This window comes from Oncorhynchus tshawytscha, linkage group LG10, assembly GCF_018296145.1.
Source record: "Oncorhynchus tshawytscha isolate Ot180627B linkage group LG10, Otsh_v2.0, whole genome shotgun sequence".
Classification (NCBI taxonomy): domain Eukaryota; kingdom Metazoa; phylum Chordata; class Actinopteri; order Salmoniformes; family Salmonidae; genus Oncorhynchus; species Oncorhynchus tshawytscha.
The window spans coordinates 43618727-43631683 of record NC_056438.1 but is presented as its reverse complement, the minus strand read 5'-3'; the positions used below and the strand labels follow the sequence as shown (position 1 = coordinate 43631683).

The 12957-nt window shown below is 40.4% G+C and overlaps 1 protein-coding gene across 1 annotated transcript in view; it reads left to right on the top strand.

The window, feature by feature from the left end:
• Positions 1 to 11616, top strand: part of LOC112260210 (potassium channel subfamily T member 2-like) — an 88464-nt gene extending 76848 nt beyond the window's left edge. Inside the window, exons 27-29 of the mRNA XM_024435141.2 lie at positions 475 to 565; positions 1440 to 1522; positions 10627 to 11616. Of these exons, the coding sequence (XP_024290909.2) occupies positions 475 to 565; positions 1440 to 1522; positions 10627 to 10796 (344 nt within the window). The 3' untranslated portion in view covers positions 10797 to 11616. The remainder of the gene's footprint in view (positions 1 to 474; positions 566 to 1439; positions 1523 to 10626) is intronic.
• Positions 11617 to 12957: the final 1341 nt, after the last annotated feature.

Genomic DNA, 12957 nt, shown 5'->3' with positions numbered 1-12957 from the left:
CCTGTCCTGCTAGGTATTCGAAATGTAACAAGTACTTTTGAGTGTCAGGGAAAACGTATGGAGTAAAACGTACATTATTTTATTTAGGAATGTCGTGAAGTAAAAGTTGTCAAAAATATAAATAGTAAAGTACAGACTACTTAGTAAGTAGTACTTTAAATACTTTACACCACTGCTTACAATAGGTCAACTTGGCCAACAGATGGATATTTTAAACCTCAAAATTCAAGGTTTACCTTTGTTGACTAGGCTACCAGCTGGACGTGCTAGCATAGGACGTAGCATAGCATAGCTATGTGTGCCAGGCTAGCTCATGGGAAAAGCGAACATGTAGCGTTCTATCATGTTCAACCACGTCGACAATTCTAATTGGCTGATGCAAATTTTGAGATGGATAAAAAGTTTACGTTTAAACCTTATCAAGAGTTCACAAGTATGAACAGGACCTATGATTGCTGTTTTTTCCTATTCTAGATGACATGAGCGAGAACCAGAGCACTCATTCCCACACATATGTGTTGATCAACCCACCTCCTGACACCAAACTGGAACTGAATGACATAGTGTAAGTATGGCAGTAAGTAGTTAAGTATGGGCTAAAGACACACCCAAACAGTTGACGATGTGCGGACGAAAGCATGAAACACAGAGAATCTCACTGCCAATAGGTACTTAATCACAGTGGAAGGCAATTCCTTCTCTTGCTAGAACAAAAGTTGTACCTGCTGCGTAACGAACCTACCAATTAAGAAAAAGAGGGCATTTTCTCCGTACATCCACGGATGAGCCAGTCACACTTTATATGCAATGTAGGCTATGCGATGGTAGCACAACACTAAATACTTCCTCCAAGCTAGCTAACCACTGTAGCTAGTATTGACATAATAATTCAATCACAATGGATAAGCTACTTCCATGAAATAGCTGCCAATGTTAGCTGCCGAGTTAGTGCAGTGTCCTTAGCTAGCTAGCAATGGATGTGCTAGCTGAACATTTGGCTATGGGCTGGTACTGGCAGTATGGGATCATAGAGAGTGAATGAAATTGTTTCTTTGTCATCTTGCTATCTAGCTGTGGCCATCTGGCTAGTATGAATAAGGGCTTTCTACAAAATAGAAACATTAGCGCAGATAGCCTGGAAGCTAGACATTATTAAGCAATACGCACGGATATGCATTGCTAAACAATGCTACTGCCACCTTCTGGTTTATTTTAACAAGGCTGAGTGGCTGACGACTTCCAAGGTCTTGCAAGGAGTTTGACTGCCGACACTCAGTTCAATGTTCAAATGGTGTGTCAGAGCTTAAACCAGGTCGAAAAAAATCAAGAATGTCTCCTACTCGATATTACTCCCATTTCTGTCTTATTTTGTGGATAAACAAATGTTTGGAAATATCAAACCACTCCGAGTGAGAGGAATTCTCCATCCTATTTTACAGGTATATCATCCGTTCAGATCCCGTGGGGTATGTCCCTAAGGCTGGTGACAGCAGGGAGAGTCTGGGAAGCAACACCTGTCTTGGTGAGCACAGCAAGACAGAGTCTTCTTTTTGATCCATACCTACACACAACCTGCCTTTACAGTAGTATTGGGTGGTTAAAGGGATAATTCATTTTTTTTGCACTGCTACATCCCTGCTGGGAGATTCTGGATGTTAAATTAGAAAATAATAATAATAATAAAACTAGCTAAATAACCAACTAATGTAAAACGGTTAGGATGAAATGACAACATCGAAAATGAGCTAAAACCTCAACAAAGTGAACCATCCCTTTAATGCCATAATTATGTTATGTGCTACAATTCAAATTGCATTGCGCAGAGCATGGGGTGTTGCAAATCAATATAATATTGGAATGTATCATCCCCATACTTTATCTACTTTTTAATTAACATAGATGTACGTGTGTCTTAAACTGTATCTCTCTCTTTCACAATGTGGCCTTTCCAGAGGATAAACTCAGTTTAGGAACTCAATGATTTAAAGACACTCCATGGTCAAAACTCTTCTAGGAGAGCAGACTCTCTGCTCATCTTCCAAATATGTCTGAAACCCTACCTCCTCAAATAGTATTTTAGTATGGTATAATCCCACAGCATTCACACCCCCACCTCACCCCTCACCCCAAATATTGGTTGCCTTTCATGAAATAACCCTCACACTTGATTCCCCCCCCCTCCATCCAAATAGCACTGACTTTGCTGATAGCTACTTTATTGAGAAAGAATGTACTTAGTATGACTGAGAGGTGGGAAAATCACATATATCTAGCTTAAGATGAATGCACTAGCTGTATGTCGCTCTGGATAAGAGCATCTGCTAAATTACTCAAATGTAAATTGTGGTATTTGTTTGAGGGGTGGTGACTGAACTGTTTGGGTTGCTATGCAAAAATCTGTCCTCATAGTTTACAGTATAGAGCTCGCCAGCTTGTAGTCCTAAAAAAACTGAAATGAGTAACCTCTGGTTCATTCAACCATTGCTATGGCGGAAATGAATGGGGAAAGAATGGGGTTTCGGGATAAACAGTGGGAAAACAAGTCTGAGGTTAACACAGGCTTAGGAGATCTTATATACATTGTGTTCCAGAACAAAACTTATAAGATCTCTGTTTACCACCAATGTTATTTTAGCAGTTTATCAATTAAAAAAAAAAACATTAATTTCCCCAACGAGCCATGGCGGAGTTAGTGCCTACAAAAAGACGCCACATTGCTCTATTACTATTGCTCTCTATACCTCATGATATCATATTTACTGTTTATTTACTCATTTGTATAGTCATGTGAATCATGCATTGTACTATACTCATCTGTTGAATGTTTGTTGTCATTCATATTGACTGTCATAAATAATGGAATGTTTACTCTCATTATCTTTGCACACTTTGAATGCAAATAGATTTCTGAACTTGTGGGGAACTCTTTCCTTCATTAGCTTTTACGTTTATTTAGACTGGGATTTAATGCCAGGCATGTTGGTGCACGGCGCACTAACATACTTTTAAAGGAAATTATGGTTGAGCCAAAATGCACAGTGTTTACCATGAATGCAATAGTACGATGGGGGAAATGCGGGGATAATGCCTTTAAAAGGCGCATTATCGGCTGTATAGTGCACCACGCTTTGCATTAAATATATATATTTTTTTGTTGTTGACAGGGACAGTGCACATTACTCAACACGATGACGGAAGCCATAATAGCATAATAGTATTCAAAAGTAGGCCTACAGAGTGGCCATAGAAACAACTCATTTTCTGTGAATAAATATATATATATATATATATATATATATATATACTGTCTTTTAGTTATTCTAGTCTGCAGGTGAGGAGTGTTTTTTTTGGACTCCGGTATCTCCTGGGTCTGTGATGTGGGCGGTGCCAAAGGCATGGAGTACTGTAGATCAAGCTCTCTGTATTGGAGTGGGTGGGTGGTGGATGTGAGAGAGAGAGCACACGTGTCTATCTGTGCATGTGCAGGCACACTTGTGTGTGTGTTTGGTTAAAGTTTGTGTGTGTGTGTGTGTGGCATTAGGCTTAAGAGCTCAGAGGAAGACAGTAGAAAATCCCTGAGGGAGGGAGATGGCAGACTGACAGCTTTACAATGCCCTCGGGAGAGGTATCTAAAGTAGGACTCACATTTATTAGACAGTAATGTACAGCTTAGTTGGTGTGATAAAATCACAACTGTCCAAACACAGACTGTATATGAAGTTGCAAATTGGAATTCTAGGTGACAGAAGCAGTCCTTGGCAATGGCTTGTGATATGTCATCACTCATCGACAAATACAATCGGGAAAATGTTGCATCCTTCCTAGGACCAATAGCATCCTCTGTAATTCATTATCTAGAACACCAAATAATTATCTTGTGTTATGGTGTTTTCATTTTTTTTTGTCCTATTACACACCCACCATTTGAGATTCACACAACAACACACCCAACATCAGTGAGCCTCCCAAGGGAGATTTAGAACTGTGCCGAGAACAAGATACATAGCTGTTCTTTGATTTGCAGCAATAGCCCACATACTCCACCTCATTGGCTCTCCACAGCTGCCTCTGCCAATGCTAGAACATCTAAGTATGAATTCACTCAAAGGAAGAAGATCAGTGAAAATCAGCATAAAATAATATTGGGGAAAGTAATCCAATGTTTTTTTGTCAAGATTTGGATCTATTCCGCTTCACTCTGCTTCCTTCACACTCTTTTATATTTTTATATTTTCCTTTAATTAGTTAATAAAGAATGAATCAAAACACGTCTCATCAGCACCACTCATCTCATTCCAGAAACATCATCTTCACAAAGAAACAGACTTTTTTTTAAAAGGACAGGTCCTTAATGAAGTGCCGCTAAAATGCGTACATGCCGGGAAACAGCAGGGGACACATAAGGTAGTGGACTATCGGGGAGCTTACAGTCACATTAAAAAGTTGCTAATGTCTTCAGCTGATGTCTTTCACCGCTGAGGTGTCAACGCCTCTTCAAGTGGTGGTCTCCTGAGCCACAGCAAACGATCCCTTCACGTAATCTCAGTCGTTGTGGTCTCATAGATTTAAAAAAACAACAACCCCATCTCTGCTTATGAGGGCGGCGCTTGCTGCTCGCGTGCCACTTCAATATGCAAATTCAAGCCTTAATTGTAGCCATGGGAATCTTGTAAGAGCGAGGGAAGAAGAAGAGTCATCGGGGAAACAAACATCAAGGCCTGTGCGCTGACAGTGATGGTAGTTTAGATCTAAGACTCAATGGCATTTATTTACCTGCCTGGGGAGAGAGAAGGGGGATAGAGAAAAGGGGAGGGAGAGAGAGACAGACGGGAAGAGAGATGGAGAAGGAAAGAGAGAACGTTTAGATCTGAGACCCAAGGGTACTTCTTTACCTACAATGGTGTGAGATGGGGGGAGAGGTGGGAGGGGCAGAAGGAGAGATTGAGATAGAGGGAGGGAGGGAGAGAGAGCAGACTACAGAGACCAGCTGTCGTGTGAAGGCACATTTTTAAGACACATTTTCACACACTTTGTGAAATGTGTTTTATGTACAGTATAAGGGATGAATACTGATATCAGTGGTGATTGCTTTTCAATGGCTGTTTTATCCAATATAATCATGCACGTACATAGTTGTACTAAAATCATGTCTTTCCATGATAATATATCAATAGACAAATGTCTTTCAAACATTTTGGGGGGGACAGGTCCTCCATGTACTGTACCTAGTAAAGGTTACACCATTGGTTACTATCACAGTGTTCATCGAGGTGACATTGTTGCCTACTTTGAATTGACCCAATGAGCACAAAAAAAATACTTGTTTATACCTGCCGTTAACATGCGTCATTTGCCCTGATCTTGTCCACATTCTGATTTTGCCCACCTTCTCAGAAATATGTCTACACATGGGATTAAAATGTGTCTCATATCCATCCACTGTGTTCGCATTGTGACCAGGTTTCCTATATGCAAATAATTTGATAGGTGTTCTTAAAGAATATTTTAAGATGCATATTGATGCCGTAAGTCAATGGTGCCACCTCTCAATCACTTTAGAAGGCGAGATAACGATAGAAATGGTTTCACTGTCCAGATCCGTCTATACTTGTAAGATATCCAGACACAATGCGTGCCTGACTACCTCCCGAGGTGGTCACGAAGATCACAATCAGATCACAATGACTCTTTTAATCGTCTACACCTGTTTTATAGTTTTTATTTATTCGCACCAAAGAAGATAAGTGAAAGACAAAACAGTACAGATAAAAACAGTGTGCAGGTGAGTTTGGAAACCCAAAAGAGTTTTTATATGAAAATCACACCCCCCAAAAACGATGTACAACGATGAGGATGTTTTGGTAATGTGAAGATATCAATTCCAGAGTATGGAACCTCTGTATCTGATAGAGAGGTGATAATGTGTGGTGCGGCAGTGGGGAGGGTGAAGGTTATCGGAGTGTCTTGTGTTGTATGCATGGATTTGGAAGAATCGATTGAAGGGTTTGGGTAGGATGTCTGGGAGGTATGTGTATTTGTAAATGAAGGTGCATAATTGGATATTGAGTTTCTTAAACAGAGGGGCAGATGGAGCCAAGTAATTAGAGGGGATGGCTAGCCTTGCAAATGTATTTTAGATGAGTAAATTGTCTAATTCCATTTGGGCATGAGATTAAAAAAAATAAAAAAACAACACTCGGCTTGATTGTTTAAAAAAAAAAGATTGTCACCAAATTGAATATTTTTTTTAGAGTAGAATCTGTTGGTATTGTTTGCATTAAAGGCATGAAATTATTTTAAAATAATCAATATAGTGACAGTCAGCTGTCAGCTTCAATGATTGTTGACTAATTAGAAAATGGGAAGACAGTGGGCATGTGCATGCACCCCTTCTCACCTGTGCACTCGTTCACCCCCCTCAAAGATTAAAAGTAGTGGATTGTTGTAACTGTATTGGTAGACAATTAATATACATCTACCCAATTCTTTTACATCTTTCAGATGAGTTAAGGTGAGTGGCCAGAGCTAGCAATAAATGGGATGCAGCTCAAAATGACATGGCTAACGAATGACAGCAGGATGCCTCTTGCTTCCAACAAGTTTAGGATGGGATGTCGATTGCTTTGCTATCTAAAATCAAAATAATTCTTAACTGCTGAAATTACTGCAATACTGTTAATATATTTTGATCACTTTTCATGTCATTTTGGCCAGATGATAGGCTTACTCACTGATCCAAACAACATCGGAAGAAAAGTGTGAACCTCTTATGAACGTTAGCTCTGGTGTACGGCTACTTGTAGATTGTAAATTACAACTTTATACTACGACATTTATCATGGCACAAGACGAGACCCAGATGCAGACACAGGAAGCAGATGGTTGGAGTTGTTTAATAATCCAAAAGAAGTAGGCAAGAGAATGGTCGTGGACAGGAAAAAAGGTCAAAACCAGTTCAAAGTCCAGGAGGTACAGAGTGGCAGACAGGCTTGAGGTCAAGGCAGGCAGAATGGTCAGGCAGGCGGGTACAGAGTCGAGAACAGGCAAGGGTCAAAACTGGGAGGACTAGAAAAAGGAGAATGGCAAAGGCAGAGGTACGGGAAAAAAGGCTGGTTGACTTGGAACATACAAGACGAACTGGCACAAAGAGACAGGAAACACAGGGATAAATACACTGGGGATAACAAGCGACACCTGGAGGGGGTGGAGACAATAACAAGGACAGGTGAAGGAGATCAGGGTGTGACAACATTACTAACTAGCTAGGTAATTATTCGGTGTCTAAACCAACCTGATTTCAGTGATCTGTAGCATGTTGAATAGGCCAAGTCAGCTACGATACTTAGGTCAGGGATGTTCGAGCTAGCGTTTTCAAATTGGGCATGCTAGCTAATGTAAAAAAACTTGGAAATTAACTATTTTCCTTAAGTAATCATACAATATGTTTACATTACAATTCTTGAACCTTTGTTAATCGAAATCTATACGGATGACCTTGCTGATGTGTCCTCTACTGTACTTCCTATACATTTTGCTGATGATACCAACTTGTTTTATCACACAATAATTTCAATTCACTAATCAATGAAGCCAACTCAGGCATGGCAAAATGTTCGGAATGGTTCAGATAAACAAGTTAACTTTAAATGTAAAAAAAAATATTCACCTTCATTGTAATCACTGTTAAGAATAAGAAATATTGTGAGTAAGCATGAGAGCATCAGCTGTTCCGGACGACTGTGATCACGCTCTTCACAGCCGATGTTAGTAAAACCTTTAAACAGGTCAGCGTTCACAAGGCCATTGGGCCAGACGGATTATTCAGGACGTGTACTCCGAGCATGCGCTGACCAACCGACAAGTGTCTTCACTTCTTTAACCTCTCCCTGTCTGAGTCTGTAATACCAACATGTTTCAAGCAGACGACCATAGTCCCTGTGCCCAAGAACACTAAGGTAACCAGCCTAAAATACTACCGACCCATAGCACTCACATCTGTAGCCATGAAATGCTTTGAATAGGCTGGTCATGGCTCACATCAACACCATTATTATCGTAGAAACCCTAGACCCACTCCGATTTGCATACATAATAAAACCATATTGGTGCTCATATACCGTGCATTCAAAAAGTATTCAGACCGCTTGACTTTTTCCACATTTTGTTACTTTAGCCTTATTCTAAAATAATAAATGTTCCTCATCAATCCACACACAATAACCCATAATAATAAAGTGACAGTTTAACAGTTCTCTTTTTTAAATTTGAACAAATTTACTAAAAATAAAAAGCATAGCTTATTTACATAAGTATTCAGACCCTTTGCTATGAGACTCGAAATTGAGCTCAGGTGCATCCTGTTTCCATCGATCATCCTTGAGATTTTTCTACAACTTCATTGGAGTCCACCTGTGGTAAATTCAATTAATTGGACATGATTTGGAAAGGCACACCTGTCTATATAAGGTCCCACAGTTGACAGTGCATGTTAGAGCAGGAATTATCCATAGAGCTCCGAGACAGGATTGTGTCGAGGCACAGAACTGGGGAAGGGTATCCAAAGATTTCCATCATTCTTAAATTGAAGAAGATTGGAACCACCAAGACTCTTCCTGGAGCTGGCCGCCCGGCCAAACTGAGCAATCGGAGAAGGGCCTTGGAGTTCCTCTGTGGAGCTCCAGAGTTCCTCTGTGGATATGGGAGAACCTTCCAGAAGGACAACCATCTTTGCAGCACTCCACCAATCAGTCCTTTATGGTAGAGTGGCCAGACGGAAACCACTCCTCAGTAAAAGGCACATGACAGCCCGCTTGGATTTTGCCAAGAGGCGGCACCTAAAGGACTCTGAGAAAGAAGATTCTCTGGTCTGAAGAATCCAAGATTGAACTATTTGGCCTGAATGCCAAGCATCACATTTGTAAGAAACCTGGCACCATCTCTACGGTGAAGCATGGTGGTGGCAGCTTCATGCCGTGGGGATGTTTTTCAGTGGCAGGGACTGGGAGACTAGTCAGGATTGAGGGAAAGATGAACAGAGCAAAGTACAGAGAGGTCCTTGATGAAAACCTGCTCCAGAGCGCTTAGGACCTCAGACCGGGGCGAAGGTTCACCTTCCAACAGGACAACGACCCTAAGCACACAGCCAAGCCAACGCAGGAGTGGCTTCGGGACAAGTCTCTGAATGCCCTTGAGTGGCCCAGCCAGAGCCCGGACTTGAACCCAATCCAACATCTCTGAAAATAGCTTTGCAGCGACGCTCCACATCCAACCTGACAGAGCTTAAGAGTATCTGCAGGGAAGAATGGGAGAAACTCCCCAAATATAGGTGTGCCAAGCTTGTAGCTTCATACCTAAGAAGTCTCGAGGCTGTAATCGCTGCCAAAGGTGCTTCAACAAAGTACTGAGTAAAGGGTCTAAATACTTATGTAAATGTGATATTTACGTTCTTTATTTGTAATAAATTTCCCAAATAAAAAACAACTTTTTTCTTAGTTAAAAACAGTTTAATCTATTTTAGAATAAGGATGTAACGCATAATGTGAACAAAACATTCAGATTTAAATATATTATAGAACAAGTGTCTGACATGTAGAATATGGAACTTATTCACATCATCTCCATGGGGCCCTGCCCCTTATAGCTGATTTCATGGATGAACTATTGCCAAAACTCAGGGAGAAATTCGCTCACCAGTTGCTTGAGTTTGTGCATGAGTTCAAGAAGAGGACACGGATCGAATAACAAGGGACCACAGTAAAATTAATGTTCTGTTGTTCTGACCCTCAACTACTTTTGTCCTTCCCGCCTTCTGACACCCTGGTGGTGTCATGACTGTCCTGTGAGGAGCCGAATGGGTCAGATCAGCTTGGCAATAGATGACAGTAACCAGAGGGAGCTGGTGGGGGGTTGACACCTCATGCTCTGTTGTAAATTAAAGGAGAGGAGATCCAGGGTCTCCCTCTCCAAATTCACACAGGAATGTGTCTTTGTTCACCGAAGCTCTTAACACGTTCTAAATCGAATACTGGAACAAGATTTCTAACATAAGAATGTGGGAAATGGTCTAGAGGCGATCTAGAGAATAATATTGTCATATTGGTTGTTATTTTGAGATGTCATTAAAAATGTTATAAATATTGTAACATTAAAAGTATATACACTACATGTATGAAATCGCCATCCTCTACATTGTGCATGAAATATGGAAAATGATGCAAATATTTTTGTTAAGATAGGGATGTGATTTTAGGAGCCATCAGAGATCATTTGTTTTCTATAAACTTTGCACAGTAAGTAGCCACGCCCCGAGTGAGGACAGAGAGCGTGTTAGCCTGACGGAACCGTCCCTTTTGACCACAGTGCATAAAAGGATTGGTAAAGAAATTAACATTTAGACCAGAGAGGCGTATAGCTGCAGCTCACGTACAAAGTAGTTTGAACTCTGGAATCTCAACACGAGGTAGAGACAAGAACGTCACCTCCCGGACAATCACTGGTACGGCTGATTAGCGGTCCTAAGTAAAGTATCTAGAAAAGCAAATTTAAGTGGGACTATTCTACTACTCTTCAAACCATCCTATTCCACTTCTCTTCTCAAGTCACCATATTCTACTACTCTCTGCTTAGCCCATCTTCCAAGGAGCATCTTCCAGAGTGACAACAGTAGGAGACGGGGACGGGCATTTTTGGACAATCAGAGCCTTTCGAGCATGCCGCGGAAAGACCCAACACCCTTCCTAAGAAGGCCTGGTTCCAACAGTGTTAAACGGCGAACAAAGGCATTAAAACGTAAATAAATGAATGATTTCTTACTCCAAACGGACGGCTGTTTGTGTGCAAAGTATATGATTTACTGTGAGAGTTGTTCCTAAAATGTATCAATGATAAGTGTCTCCCTATCTCCCTCTCAATCTCCTTTGTAATAAGCTGCCGTATGTTGTCAGTCCACTAGGGACCTTTTTCTAATGTATTAAGTGTGTATGTTTATCCTGTGTTAACGAGATGATATCTAAGCTTGCACCCACTACAAGACCTTGGTACTTGCCTAAGGAGCAGCAAGAGGAACTGCCGCTCCCTACCTTCATGCAATGCTCAAACCCTACAGTAGTAGGAGGGCTGCTCCCAGTGTTGTTATATTGAACACTTCTTCCACACTTACAGTTCCCTAGTAATGATAACCAGTTTGAACGAACAGTCAGGCTTTTGGAAAGAATGAACCAGCGTGTCCCTGATTGTGTGCGCCTGTCTGTATGAAAACAGAGCGGAATTTTCCACCAGAGGCTAGAGCCTCGATACTGTTTGTGAAAGTCCAGTATTTCAGGATTGCACTTTTGATTTCGTTTGAACGATGATTGAAGTCTGTTATAAAGCACAGCCGTGACATGCTGTCCTTTTCGGGCTTTTGAGCTATAAGTGACAATCTCCCACCATAATAATAGTCTTTTATCGCTTGCAGGGTTGATAATTTATGATATATATTTTCAATCCTCTAGGATTTTGCCTGTGCTTATTCCATTTATTTTTATCCTAAAAAACACTCCCTAGTCTTTCGCGATGCCAAGCATACAGGGCGGGAGGTGGTTAGAGTGTTGGACTAGTAACTGAAAGGTTGCAAAATTGAATCCCCGAGCTGACAAGGTAAAAATCTGTTGTTCTGCCCCTGAACAAGGCAGTTAACCCACTGTTCCTAGGCCGTCACTGAAAATATGAATTTGTTCTTAACTCACTTGCCTAGTTAAATAAAGGTTAAAAAATACCCATAACATGATGCAGCCACCACTATGCTTGAAAATATGAAGAGTGGTACTCAGTGATGTTAAATTAGATTTGCCCAAAACATGACGCTTTGTATTCAGGATGTAAAGTATATTTCTTTGCTACATTTTCTTTTTGCAGTTTTACATTAGTGCCTTTTTGCAAACTGTATACATGTTTTAGAGTATTTGTATTGTGTTCAGGCTTCCTTATTTTTACTCTGTCATTTAGGTTAGTATTGTGGCCTAACTACAATGTAGTTGATCCATTCTCAATTTTGTCCTTAAACTCTAACTGTTTTAAAGACACCGTTGGCCTCATGGTGAAATCCCTGAGCAGTTTGCTTCCTCTACAGCAAGTGAGTTCGGAAGGATGCATGTATCCATTTAGTGACTGGGTGAATTGATACACCATCCAAAGTGTAATTAATTACTTCACCATGCTCAAAGGGATATTTTTTTTTTTACCCATCTACCAATAGGTGCCCTTCTTTGCGAGTCATTAAACATCTTCCTTCCTCCTGTCTTTGTGGTTGAAATTCACTGCTCGACTGATCTTTAATATCTCATTAAAACATGTACATATTTCCATATCTTGCAAATGCATTTTTCTGGACCCTGGATGAAGTCAGTCAAAATATTTTGGTTTCATTTAATTAAGACATTCCAGGACCAGACTAGATAGTGTATTTTTTATTGATTTAACTTGGCAAGAACAAATTCTTATTTACAATGACAGCCTAAAAGCGAACAGTGGATTAACTGCCTTGTTCAGGTGCAGAACGACAGTGTTGTTCCTTGTCAGCTATAACTATTAGGCTACCTGCAGCTCCAAAATAAATACTGGATAAATACTTTTTTCATCTTCCTATCTGTAAACCACAAAGACATGTATGTAAAATGCATTTTTGCCCAATTTTTACAGAGAGAATATGTTATCTAGAATTTAAAAAATGGAGAACATATAAACAATTCCCTCTGGGCAAGTCTGGAAAATATATCTAAGGATAACCACACAACATTTGGTGAATGCAGATGCTTCTGAAGCTGAGAAAAAATAGTTGGCATGTGGGAAGAGTCTGACTTTCGGGAAATGGCAGTTAAAGGCAAATACACAGAACTTAGACTACCAAACACCTATTTAGACCCAAACACCATCTCTTCAAAGTAAGTTACTAAATATAGTCCAGTTTGTAACATTCTC